General features: G+C 35.8%; 1 protein-coding gene across 1 annotated transcript in view; it reads right to left on the minus strand.

The window, feature by feature from the left end:
* Positions 1-5,994: 5,994 nt before the first annotated feature.
* LOC120429030 (uncharacterized) overlaps positions 5,995-14,736 on the minus strand; it is a 42,996-nt gene continuing 34,254 nt past the window's right edge. The window contains exons 3-4 of the mRNA XM_039594166.2: positions 6,896-7,026; positions 5,995-6,597 (exon numbers count right to left, since the gene is read on the minus strand). Of these exons, the coding sequence (XP_039450100.1) occupies positions 6,316-6,597; positions 6,896-7,026 (413 nt within the window). The 3' untranslated portion in view covers positions 5,995-6,315. The remainder of the gene's footprint in view (positions 6,598-6,895; positions 7,027-14,736) is intronic.

The raw sequence follows: 14,736 nt of genomic DNA on the forward strand, positions 1-14,736 counted from the left end.
CAAAGGAACATTCATGCAAAATTGGGCGGCGTGCTCAAAATTCCGAAGAAAAAAACGTATTTTTCATCTAAAAAAAACTAAAAAAGTTTTAAAAACTCTGCCATTTTCCGTCACTCAACTGTAAAACAAATTGGAGCATGTCATTTTAAGGGAAGTTTAATGTTCTTTTCGAATCTACATTAACCCAGAAGGGGCATTTTTTCATTTAGAACAATTTTTTTCATTTGAAAATTTCTTGTTTTTTTTACTTTTCTGGGTTATTTTTTAGAGTGTAACAATATTCTACTTAGCTCTAGAGCAGACAATTACACAAATTTGATATATAAGGGGTTTTCTTGTAACCATCACGAGTTATCGCGATTTAACGAAAAAAAAGTTTAAAAAAAGTTGATCGTCGTTGAACATGGTCGTTCATGGTCACCCGCGACAGACACGAACGACGAAACAAAGAATAACGCAAAAAACGCACAGACATTTGCACAGAATTTGATTCTGAGTCGATATGAATACGTGAAGGTGGGTCTACAAGATCAAATAACGAAGTTCATTTTTCGAGTGGTTTTATAGCCTTAGCTCATTGAGGTGAGGAAGGCAAAAACAAAAAAAATAATTAAATTTTCTGATTAGTCTTCATCAATACCTACAATTTGTCCGAAGACACCAAATCAATCAAAAAAATTCTTAAAAGGTTACAGATTTTCGAATATTTACGTACCATTTTTTGTATGGACAGCTGCCAAAATTGTATGGAGATTTGTATGGATGACCCAAGGACACAAAATGGCTTCCTTGGTGATAGGGAAGGCCCCCACAAAGTTTGAGCCAAATCAAAAAATATAAGTAAAATCCATTTCCGGGTTTGGTGGAGAATTGCTCAAATGATATTTTTTGTACGATAGTGGTGGATTTGTGCCACTAAACCTAAATTTGCTAATTTGAAGGTCTCGGGACCTGAAAATATTTTTCGATGATTCCTTGTAATATTTTACTTATCATTCCCAAAAATTGTGAAACATAAAAACTCGGCTTTTTTTGGGAAAATTACAAAAACGGGTGAAAATCAACTTTTTCACTATAACTGCGATAATTTGAAAATTTAATGATGTCAAGATCGTCAGTCACAGTTTTGGCTGTGGTGGTCATGTTGTATGTACTTTTTTTGACTTTCTGCATTTAACTTCAGAACCCCTGCTTCCCTAAAGCCTACAATAATCAAGTGACGTTACCATTAATCACAATCTTATTACTCTAAAGTCTTCCTCTCCGACCGAACCTCCCTTCAGCTTCTATCAGCTTGGCCGCACTCCAGCTCGAGTTCTGCCATGCGAGTAATGAATGAAAATGAATTGAATTTTCACCTTTCCCGTCGACTTGCGCCTCGATCAAGCCGCGATGGGAGAGGGTGGAGCGGGCGCAAATCTTCCCGTTTTTCACGTCTGGAACCAGCCGGCTGAAGCAGAACGGTTTCCGTCGAGATCCCTCGATAAGAGCTCATGCCGTGGAAAACAGATTCCGGAAAAGGTAACCACGCGCGCGGCGCTCCCGCCCGGAGAAATGTCAGAAAACTGTTTGCCGATTTTTCCAATTATGGTTAAATTGTAATTAAAATTGTTCAACTTCGACAGTTTTCGGGGTCGGAGTTCCAGCGGGGGGAAAGGCGGGCCCAAACCAGAGGTGAGGACTGAAAATTGCTTCAGTTACCATGTTAATTTCGTGCTTGGTTTCGTGATTGAATCAATTTGGCAGGTTGCGGGAAATCTTGTGCAGCGTGTGGCCTGTTGATTTGGCACACCCGGGCAGACGGTAATAACAAAATTAATAATATTTCAATAACAAATCCTGTTAAAATAACAAAAAGTGTTATTATTTTATCCTGATTTTATACTTCAAGAAGAAAAAATAATAACAGTTTCTGATAAAATAACAAAATTTGGTATTGAAGTGATATTATATTGAAAATGTTTAATAACACGCTAATAAGAGGAAATGTTATACATTTCAAAAACTCTCCTAATAACAAAATTTGTTATTCGTTCGGTATACTGACTTAGAAATAAAATAACCATAAATCGCACAAATGGAAAAGTTTCTAAGTGTCCATAACACAATCTGTTATTATTTTTTCTTTTGTTAAATATGTTTAGATCTTTGTGATAATTTTGTCTAATTTCGTCATGGTCATTATTTTGGCCATGAAATGGGGTCCTTAAGCTTAATTTATTTTAAAAAGTTGAAATTTTAAAAGCTGATTTTTTTAATTATTTGATATACCCCCTAAGGGACTTTGCTAAAATTGGCTTGAACTATGGGATAATTTTGACCAATTTCGTCATGGTCATTATTTTGGCCATGAAATGGGGTCCTTAAGCTTAATTTATTTTAAAAAGTTTAAATTTTAAAAGCTGATTTTTTTAATTATTTGATATACACCCTAAGGGACCTTACTAAAATTGGCTAGAACTATGGGATAATTTTGACCAATTTCGTCGGGGTCATTATTTTGGCCATGAAATGGGGTCCTTAAGCTAAAATTATTTTAAAAAGTTGAAATTTTGGAAGTTGATTTTTTTAATTATTTGATATACCCCCTAAAGGACTTTGTTTAAAATGGTTAGAACTATGAAATAATTTTGACCAATTTCATCGGGGTCAGTTATTTTACCATGAAATGGAGTTTCAAGCTAAAATTAATCCGATAAAATTAACTTTTTAGAACTCATTTTTTTTAATGTTGTTATGTTCCCTAACGGAATTGATTTATTTATTGAGAATTTTTGGAGTGTGAATAACAAAAACTGTTATTATTTTCACAGAGCCATGAAGTCGGAGCTGACGTTAAAGTTCGAGCTGGAGTGAGACCTCGGAGACGGCATCGGATTCAGCAACTTTTACTTGGAGTCGGAATCTGTGAAGTCGGGTATTTTTAGAGAGCTGAAGTCGTCGTTGACAGAGTCGGAGTTGTCTTCAAAGTATGAATTCTAAGTCGCTTGGAGGTACCCGACTCTGCAGTCCTGACTAGTACAGAGGAGTTATGGCAACTGCAGGTTTATTTGCAAATTACAAATAAACCAAAACAATAACTTTTTTTGTTATGGAGACATACCAGTTCAATAACATTTTTTGTTATTATGCTGCTTCACCTCTCCGCACAAAATAACAAATCTTGTTATTCCTTCATGATTCCTTCTGTGTTATTGGTTTGTTATTGCAATAACAACATAATAACAGTTTAAGTTATTCTTCGAACAAATCTTTGTTATTGATTTTTGTTATTTTAACAACTAATCCGATCATCCGAATAACATATTTCGATCTTCTCACAATATCAAAAACTGATCTTCCCAAGTTATTTCCGTCTGCTCGGGCAGTGGTTTCAGTGCCGAGTTCGCAGGTGCAACTGGACGCAAATTGAATTCTGGTCGAGCACTGGGTGGGGCAATTAAATTTCCATATTGAATTTTTAAATTAAACAAGGTGTGAACGAGGTTGTACCGTGAAGATTTGGTATTTTTATTGCAGCCAAAAGCGATTCGCTTTTTTATGTTTTTTTCGTTTTTTATGAGGAATAAATTTTCAAGGAAAAAAATAAATAAAGGTAATAGAAAAGTTTATTTTATAATAATTTGAAAAAATTTAAAAATCCAAAATTTTACCTTTCTTTATACATTTGTTCAAAACATCCCATACAAACTTCAACCATAACCGGTTTTGCCTAAGGAATCGAACAAGGAGGTAGTTTCACAATTTCGATAATTTTACAAACAAGTTGACATGCAATTCATAGCTGCATTCGAAAGCATGAGTTTTATTGGTTTAAGTGCTTGAATCTTTATTTTGTAAATTTGCACTCCTGGAGAGTACCAAAATATGTTCACAAATCCAAACAAAATCTAATTATTCGCTCTACAGCATTCTTACACGAAACTAGGTGTCCGAAGGCTTGATTGTTGAAGCAATTGCAAACCTGTTTTTACACCTAAGCTTCCATCTACCCCGGGATTTGAACTGACGACCTTTGGATTATAAGTCCAACAGCCTACCAGCGAATCCACCCAGGGAGACGACTCCTACACCAGGACTGAGCTAACCCGAGCAGGGGTAAATAACACGGGAATACCAAATTTTGGTATTACTTGGGCAAATAACAGGGACCAAAATGTGCCCTTGGTTGCCCAGTAATAGATGGTAAAATACCAAGAAATCATATCAAAGTCTTGTATGTGGAAGGGCATAACAATACCAAAACATGTTATTCCAAGGGTAAACTAATACCTCAAAATAAAACCATTTCAATACCAAGTTGAGGTCTTCTAAATTTTTGAAAATTGCTTGAATACCAAAACTTGGTATTACCATGGTTTTATTTTTAGGTATTCCCGCGCCCTTGGAAAATCAGAGTTTGGTATTCCTGTGGTTTTCCACATACATGATTTTGGTTTGATTTCATGGTATTTTACCATCTATTACAGGGCAACCAAGAGCAGATTTTGGTCGCTAGAATTTGCATAAGTTTTACCAAAATTTGGTATTTTCATACCATTTTTAGTGCAACAGTTGCAGTTAGTGAAAAAACGGAAATGATCCATATGCAACAGCCAAATCTACTCACCTGATGATTCCATGTTGTTCTTAGTGATATTCTTCACCACATCGAATTCATTTGTTATTGATGAACGGCCTGTGCTTGAAGTTCTTGAAGCTTCTGAAAAATAACAAGATCGAAAAATAAGTGTTATTAAAATGAAATTGGATTGAAATTCACCAGAATTCAATAATCTGTCGATTGACTCGTTTTTCAAAGTATTTGGTTATCCCGACTTAGAGAAATTTCAACGACTTAAAAAAAATCTTAGGTATATCAAAAAAAATTGAAAATCAGCTTTAACATTTTTGGGCTTCAAGTCATTTTAGCGCAAAATTAATTATCTCGTCAAAATTTATAAAAGAATTCCCATAGTTTCAGAGGAATTTGATGAAACACTTCAATACCAAAATAATGCCAAAATGTGAAATCCTTGGACATCATTTTAGCGCAAAATTAATTATTTTGTCAAAATTGGTCAAAAATTTCCCATAGTTTCAGAGGAATTTGATGAAACCTTCCAATACCAAAATAATACCAAAATGTGCCAAAAATGTTTTACCATGTATCATTTTTTTCAGTGTAGTCCATATCCATACCTACAACTTTGCCGAAGACACCAAATCGATCAAAAAATTCCTTCAAAAGATACAGATTTTCGAATTTTCATAAATCATTTTTGTATGGACAGCTGCCAAATTTGTATGGAAAATTATATGGACAAACTAATGATGCAAAATGGCTTCTTTGGGCATACCGAAAGCACCAAAAAAGGTCCAGTCGGATTAAAAAATACAAAAATCAAAATTCTAAAAAAAAGACCGATTTCGTAGAGAATTGCTCCTCCTAGACCGACCTTCACGTATTTATATCGACTGAGAATCCAATTCTGAGCAATTGTCTGTGTGTGTGTGGTTGGATGTTGATCAAAATAAATGCACTCGATTATCTCTGTACCGGCTGAACCGATTTTTTCCGTTAGGGACTAATTCGATCCGCCTTTTTTTAATAAAATGTTGCCTTGTCAATTTTTTTTTTTGCAAAAAATAAATAAATAGATTTTAGGACCTGAATACTTAATATTTTGTTATCTTATTTCAGTTTTGGAAGATATTGGTGATGGAAAACAGCCAATATTATTGAGCGCTGCTGGATATTTACTACGGAAAATTACATTATCAGCTTTGTTCATATTCCTTGAATTATTTCTCACGTTGAAAACTGCACCAAAAAACTATTCAACACCATGAAAATCCATTTGAGAAATGATTAAATCCCTGAAATATATACATAAAGATAAATATATAAAAAAAAGCATTTGACCCCGACCCCGGACCCTTTTTTGCCCACTGTTCGTTGTAGAAGTGTTGGACTTTTTTCTTTGAATTAAATCAGACACACCATTCCAATAGTTTCTTGATACTTATTGTCTTAAGCTTACAAATTTACGTTCTTTTGAGAACTAAATTATTTTAATATACGGCAACCAGCAACACGTGGCGCTTCTTCCTCTTCGACAGAACACATTTTAAACTGTTCCAAATGTAATATGCAGATATAACTTCCTAAATTTCTAATAAGTCGTCCTCCATATGCCGACTCTGGCCATTCCAACGAAACATTCAAAACCTGCGTGGCCTCACAAAAAACACCCGTCCCCGTTTCGCCGCCAGCAGTGTCGAATGTTTCCTAAGAATCCGGCCAATATTGGTCCCATCGCCGCAATCCGTACTCTACTTGGGCGCCCTCTCGATGGCTTCCATCACGAACGCAAAGGACTGGGCCGCCATGTTGAACCACGGTTTGTCCAGCATTCGGTCCTGCCAGGACAGGCTGCCGTGGTCACCGCGGGCAGATGCCGCCGGGGCAGGTCCCACCATCGTAGATCTTCCACCGGCAAAGGACCGGCCACCGTTCAGGTAGTCGATGTAGTCGTAGTCCGACGTCAGCGGGCTCACCTTCGAGTAATAGATGGCGGCGAAGGTGGAATAGATGATGAGCACAGCTGTCGCCACCTAGCGGCGGAATCCGGAGGGGGTGGGAAGAGGAAACGGAAATGAAACACAAGTTGATTAAAAGGTTAGGCTGTGTTAGATTTAGATGCTGTGTTGCGCTTGTGAGGAAGTCGTAGAAATGTGAACCTTGCTTGCAAAATGTTGAAATGAACTTAAAGATTCTTCCGTGAAAAAAATCTACAAGCGGTGCAATCAAAAATAGAAAAAGATGAAAGTTCAGACATTATTTACTTCCTCCAATGCGCAAGTTAAAAGAGAAGTCTTCATCCCAGATTGGACGGAGCGCTGCGTAAATTACCTGGAAAGCGGCCCAAAATTTGTACGATCCCTCGGAGATTACAAAGTCGTAGTATCCGTTCAGCGGGTCACCCTTGATGTAACGGCCCTCCTCCTTGGCGGCAGCTGGCACCAGCAACGCGGTCGAATTGGCTGGCGAAATAAAAAGATTAACGACTTTGATTAGAAAATGAATCTTTCTTCGTCCTTTTTTTTCTGCGTGAATGGGGGTGGGAGCGGGTGAGTTGTGGGAAAAGAAATCCCTTCAAAACCCAAAGCGTTGGAAAACACGTGTCTAAGCCGTCTCTGGTGGCTTTGACTTATCTGGATCGGAATCTGGAGAGTAGCAGTTGAAGTGGGAGGGCACGAAAAAAACACGCTAGCAAATCACATCGCCCTGGAACGGGGAAAACTTTTCCATTTTCCACAATGCTAGTGTGCGAGGAAAAACTTTTTTCTCTCTGCTCCACCGCAGGTCGGCTTATTATAACAATCGTCAGACAAAGTTGGAGAGGGAGGAAATTACGAAAACGAAATGCAAATTCCATTTTCTGCAAAGCTTTTCCCGCGGAGCTTTTCTCGGGAGTTTTTGCAGGTTCCCCCAAGGGTAATAACGAAATTGTGGGATGACTGTCTGGATGGGGTTGGTCGTGTTGAAGATAGAGAATGAATTCGCTCCCAAATTATGGTTATTATCATTATGTGCAACATAACTATTGTGCGGCGATGGTAGTCGAAAGGTGGCAACGTGGCTCCGAACTAGAAAATGCAGAGCTCATGGGTCCGAATTAAACAAATATATTGACGATTGTTATCCAAATGGTAATACTGACAAAATGTGGTGATTTGACCGTGAATTAATCATAAATGATAGAAATGTGAATCATTTCGAAATGTATTAAAAAAACTAGAAGACTTCATTTTTTGTACCAGTGATTATCAACCTTTTTCGTTCATTTGCCCCCCTTGGCTTATTTTCAAGAACTTTATTCCTCCCTTCCTACAAAATTGCTATCAATGTAAATATCATGATTTCAATGATTGAAAACATAACATTATGCAGAAATAAGTTGAACAACAGAATCTACTTTAGGGATTGTTAACGCTAAGAACTTTTTTTTCAAAAGCATACAATTTTTTTTTTCTTTAAAAAATTTTAAAGTTAGAAATATGTTTATCAGAAAACCTTTTTTTATCTTGCAGGATCTCACACAAAATATTTAAAAATATCTATAGATAGATAACATTTTTCTATAGATTCTATTTCCTTTCAAAAACTGCTCAGGTTTGAACGAAACCAAATACTCCCGTCCAAATCCTTAACTCACAAAAATATTCAAAAATAGTCTATTTCATCTTATGAACTAACTGTTATTGATTGAATTAATTGTACTATCTCGAGAAAATCATTCCAACATATTTTTGATACTTAATATTTGAAAGAATGTGAAAAGTCATAGCAATAAATATAATTAATAAAAAAATTAATAAATAAATACGTCAAATTAGTTTTTGCATGAAATTTCGATTTTTTTTCCAAAAATCACTATTTTTTCTAAAATTTATAACTCGGCGGCAGATTTTTTGACCATGTTTCTCTATGGCTCAAAAATTGCGGGTTTTGTCCCCTAAAACATATCAAAAAACCTCGAAATCAAAAAATACTTATTTCGGGAAATTGAGCTTTTGTGAAAAAAATTTTGATTAAATTTGGCAAATTTGTTTTTCCGTGTGCCTATTTTTTTCTCAATGGCCCTCAAAAATACCTACAACTTTGCCGATGACACCAAATTGATCAAAAAATTTACTGAAAAGTTACAGCTGTTTGAATATTTACGTACGGTTTTTGTATGGATAGTAGCCAAAATTGCATGAATACTTGTATGGGTGAACCAATGACACAAAATAGCTTCTTTGGTCATAGGGAAGGCCCTCACAAAGTTTGAGACAAATAAAAAAAACAAAAAATAAAAATTGTCGCAATCGGCCGCCTTCGTAGAGAAATTGCTCATTTATAAAAAATATTCGTGCGGGTTAAATCCTCAACTGTCGTTTTCCTCTCAAAACTTTTTTTTTGTGAGTTGTAAATATTAAAATTAAAAAAATATATCTTTACCCTAACACGTGAAAAAAAAGTCAAAATTTTATTTTTTTAGTGTTCTCTGTGTCCTATGGAAAAAGTAAAATAAACTGTATGAAAAATAAATAAAAACCAAGATCAATATGTGCGAAATTTCAGTTGCAACAATCGCTACTTCTTTAAAAAACAAAAAGTTTTTTGGACCTCGAAATAATAACTAACTGTGGCACCATCATTTCAAAAAAAGTGTGAATTATTTTATTAAATGAAAGAAGTTATGTTGATTCAATTAAAATAAACTTATTGTTTTTTTTTTAACTACCCAGTTTCTTCTAAAAAAAATATCGCAAGGTTTATTTGAGATATTTTTGATATCTGAAGCATTCAAAATAGGGAGCAGCTCTTGCTTATTGGTTGGAAACAGAAACTACTATAATATGGAATGTTATAAATTATTACAGTTTTGTGAGCTTTTTGAAGAAAAATGTATTAAAATGTGTTGTATCATTTGGTGAAATTTTTATCGGTGCCGAAAATTTTACGTTTTTCTGCTGTTTTATCAATTTTTTTTTAGTTGGCACTTTTTAACATATTTTAACAAAATTCCAAGACGGTTTCGAATTTGTTCTCCTAATTTGTTTGTTCTGCAATGGAATCTTTCTGTGGCTCAACAGCGTGAACTTTTTTGTATGGCGGAACGGAGAGGATTTCCTGCTGGTTCCAGTCGTTCCGGCAAATTCAAAAGCTGTTTGCAACCTGCCAATGCCTGTCCTTTCGGCCCCTAAATTTTGCCAGTTTTGCAGAGGATGATTGGATCATGCTGTAGCAGATTCTATTCCATGATGTTCCAGTATGGCTTTAGCATCGTTATCATAATATATGCGGTTCGTCGATCGACAGCTTTCAACAACCTTGAGGAGGTGACGATCGTGACGTCTTCTGGCTGTGTCCAATCCATTCCCACGAGCCCCCCCAAAAATATAATGATTTGCCAAAATACACTTACACATCCAACCATAACAGATTCGGAGCGTTTGGTACGGTATGTCCACGCATCCTTCCTTCCTGTAGGTTCTGTGAAATGTGATCCGTTCTCAGAATTCTCTCTGCAGTAAACACATCTCAGTAGGGCTGGCCGCTTTAATTTTTGTAATACATTTTTGGGTATTCTCGGATGTTCTGCATTTATTAATAATAACAAACCTAGCTCTCCTAGATCAAAATTGAGATTTTTTTTCGTTTTTTTTTAAATGTTTAATTTATTGCTTTAATGAAGTTGGATTATGTATCCTAATCAGCATACTGAAAAAATAATTATGAATTCGTGGGATGAGATATGGCCATGGAAAACTTTTTAAGATTTAGTTAGTTAGTTAGTTAATTAGTTAGTTGTCTTTATTAACGAGCCTTTCAGCCATAAACGCTGGTTCGGCTCGGCTTTTTGTGATTTGATTCATCCAAAGTGAGTAAAAGAGTTAGTTTAATTCGTTCAAAAGTTTTCGGGAAAATTTGATTTGAGTTAGAGATATTTGAAAAACTAGATCTAATTATTCAAAAATACTGGAAGTTAAATTTATAAGATAAATTCAACGAATTTACAGCTCTTGAACTAGAGCTGAAACTAGTAATACTTATTTTTGAAAAGTTATTGCTAATGAAAATAGTTGCAACAAGTTGAAACAGAAGATTTTGTCAGCACGAGTCGTAGTTTTTCTCAACGAGGTTCACAAAATATGATTTCTGCATGGTTTTATCATTTTTCTATTTAAGTTTTTTTTTTTTTCATTTCATCCTAATGTGTCAATGTAAAATATAATCGTATTCCCTCAAACTGGTAACAGAGGCTAGTTCAATAGTAACTGTCCAATACTTTTGGCACAAACACAGTTTTTTCTAAAAAAAAAATACCTAAGATCATCTTCTGAACTAGGACTACTTGACTCGAAGTACTGCACATAAAATTAAGAAAACAAGTTTCTTCAAGTTGTGAGTTTTTTTTACAAGCATCAAGTTATTAATTGATCCTCATACTTGTTTAGATCATTTAAATTGATGTCCTATACAATTTTCTAGGAATAAAAAATCAAAAAATAAATAATCAAAACTAGGACCAAAACAATTTCCAATAAATTTCCCGGGAATCTGATGTAAATTTTACATTTCTCGGGATTTTTGTAACCCCGGGATATTGCACGCTCTAGGTTTTCCCTTATTCCACCATTTGAACTATGGAACAAGATGGTCAAAATTCATTCGGCAGTGCTGTGGATATAAAAAAGCCATTTTAAAGTGATGCTTTGTAAATAATAAAAAATGCTGATTTACAAAGTTACAAATAATAGAAAATTTTAAAATGAAATGTTTTTTCTGGGTTATAGCAGATTTAAAAAGAACATTGAATTTCCCTTAAAATGAATCGTCCCATTTTTTTACATTTTAGTAACAAAAATTGTGATGGTTTAAAACAATTTTAGTAATTCGGATTTTTTTCTGAATTCTGGATACGCCATCAAATCGGGCGTCCAATTTTACATAAAAGTCCCTTTGACACCAAATTTCTGAATCGTCACCATTTCAGGCTGCAAATTATTGAAAAACACCTTTTTTAATGTTCAAAATAGGAATTCTCCTACCTTTTGCAGAACTCACTGTTCCGGAGACTCCTCCGTCATATTTGGTCACTATTTCCTGCAGCCTGCAGCAAATTATTCCTGCTAACGAGCCAACAATGTTCTTCCCACCCTGGGCGAAACTACTAGTCAGTGTAGCACCTTCCCATAGTCTAGTTTCCTGCAGAACCTCTCCGACAAGAGACTGTGCGCTCTTCCTGGGAGGAAATTGTACACTATATAGTGCTGTTGAAACACGGGTACACGGGAGTGAGATCCTGACGTGCTTGTCATACCACATACTATTGCGCTGTGTTGCCTGCGCTCTCGTTGCGGGGATGCGTTTAAAATTTTATGCAAATCTCGTAAAAACAATTTAATGAATATACCGCCGACCGTGCCATCCATCTATCCGCGCGAGGTACAGGTGTACTATGTGTACTGTGAAGTCAGTTGAATAAAGATGGCAAAACAAATTCATTCATGATGTGCAATTTGTGAACTCTGTCATTTGATTAAGTCTAATTTTATATAAGTCGCACAAAGCGAAGCTCTATTTTGTTTAAACTGTGAATAAAAAGCAATAAAGAAAAGTGCATTAAATAGCCATTTCAATGAAACTGAGTTTACTCCAGACTAGAGAAGGAGATATGCCAAACGAGGAAATCTGTTTCCTGCACGGAAAAATCCCGTTCTATCTATATAATTTCCCCTAATTCCACACGCGCGCGTACTCCTTCTCGACAGTTGAACATTCCACCCGGGAGTTTATACTAGAAATAGCGAACTTCTCCACAGAGAGCTCGAGAAGGACCAGTACCGACGGGTTGGCGGATTGGCGCTTCCCCCCTAATGTATGCATACTTTAGTATTCATTTTCTAAATGCATAATTGAATTCGGCAGAGAGAAGTAAATTCAATTTGAATTTGTATGATGATACATTTACCTTTTCTCCTCTAATATGAATAAACATTCTTTTCCGAAAAGGAAAAGTGCGCTCTAACGCAGTCGGGTAAAAGTCGATCCGTCTCGAAGAAGTGAATGCCGGGTTTGATTTAGACGGTGGACGATGTTCTGCAAGCTTTCAGCCGATGAACAGTCCGAGGATTCTTCAAAGAGCTGAGACTAGCAGAACTATGTGGCGAAATGGTTTTCTTCTGATATTGAGGGTGAACCTCCTGTTTTTTATTATCAAGGATTGTGTAAGATTGAATCTGAACATTTTATTTAATTTTCTTTTATTTGAAAATGGAGAAATATTCACAAATTTCCACAAAATAAACTTTAACAACAAAACTAATAACTAATAATTGGCATTGTTTCTTATTTGTCTTAAGAATCGAGCCAGGTCTCTTGAGATTTTCCATTTTTTTTTCTTTTTCTTGTCACCCTAGGACAGATCTAGCTTAGGCCGTTGCGGATTTTTCTGAAGTTTATTCTTTAAGTTTGTTCTGAAGATCAATTACCTTAGGGTGTCCAAATTACCCCAAAATCCCTTAAAACTTTAACTGCAAGAATATTTTCATAAATTCACTGATATTTAACTAATTTAAAAATATAATATTGAAGATAACTCGTTGTTCCTAAATGACATCATTCGAAAGACAATAAGATTCAAACATTCCAAATAAAAGCAAACCGTCCACAATATTGCTTATAATTAAAATAATGGCTATTATGAGTTATGTAATAATAAAGTATTTTCTAAATTTAGGGAAAACGAATGCATTTCCAACAGGCCCTAAATTTTAAAATATCTCTACTTTTATGCTCGATTTAAACTTCTAAAAAGAGTTTTCAACTAAAATTATGTAATGAATAGCTTATCAGGAACAAAGCAAAGGTGATTTAACATATGAAAATGGTGACAAATTCAATGTCAACAAAAATTCGAATACACCATATTCTTGATCTACATAACGAAATGGGGGTGTTTAAATCGAGAATCGTTTAAAAAAATACTGTCCATGACTTAAATTGAGAATATGACTTTAAATTAAGAATCTTTGCTATTTCGTAATTTGTCGGAGAATCACTAAAGCTATGCGGGTATATTCCGGGGTCAAAAACCATCTACTTCTTGCTTTTTACGGCGGTAGACCCACAGATCTTAACTCCAGGGAGTCCTTGGATGACCCAGATCATCCCAATAAGTTGTTACAACAATGCACTGTAGCCTACCACACTCATTGAAGCAGTCTGAGTAGGATACACGGAGAAAAAAGAGTTCCCAAAATCGTGAACAAGCGTTCATGAAAATGGGAACCTCGAACAAAGTGTCCCATGGTATACGATTTTCAAAATCGTACCATGAAATTTGAACACTTTGTTCGTGGTTCCCATTTTCATGAACGCTTGTCACGATTTTGGGAACTCTTTTTTCTCCGTGTAGGTTGTCAAAATTTTGAAGTTTCGACTTGTTTTTTTGGTTAGCCTGCTGCACAAAATTTCCGGAAGTTTCAGATGGACTAGAACAAACCAGGTGTTCCAAAACCATGCTAAAATGTTTTAAAAACATAACTAAAACAAAATACACTTAATAAATTTTGAAAATTCTCCGACATACTATGACATCCCAGGATCGAAGTAGGCTGCGCGGCAGATCTGACGCAAATTTTTCTGTCATGTCAATTTTATGAAGTTTTCGGTTTTTATATGTAAAACCCTCTACTGCCCAGGTCTGAGAGTGTACGTTGAACTGTGCGGTTCGTTTTGTTCGGCGGGCTTGTTTCGGTTTCGTTTTTATAGTTTTTTGGACGTTCTGGTTCGGAAATATCCCTAAAAGTGTCCGCGTAGTGGCAGCAATGTTTAGTTTGTCGTTCGCATTGGAAATTTTCGCGGTGATTTCGATGCCTTTCGAAAGTTTTCGCGTTTGTAATTGAAATGAAAGACTAGCTTCGCCATGTTTTTTTCACATTTCGGGCCAAGACATGCCGCAGCGAGACTTATCACACTAATACCAAAGCATTGATACTGTACTGTGAGAGAGTTTCTGAAAAGGAAGAGAATGGAACAAGGAGAAAGAAGAAATTAAGAGGGACTTTGCAAGCAAGCCACGTTTTGCTCTTGGTTAGCTTCTGTGGTGTGCGTGGTGTGTGTGAAAGCTGCTCGTGTTGAAGAGAGCGAGTGTGTATCGAGCGAGAGGCAGTATACGCCGATGACAACGGACATCA

The sequence above is a fragment of the Culex pipiens genome, chromosome 2, assembly GCF_016801865.2.
Source record: "Culex pipiens pallens isolate TS chromosome 2, TS_CPP_V2, whole genome shotgun sequence".
Lineage (NCBI taxonomy): Eukaryota > Metazoa > Arthropoda > Insecta > Diptera > Culicidae > Culex > Culex pipiens.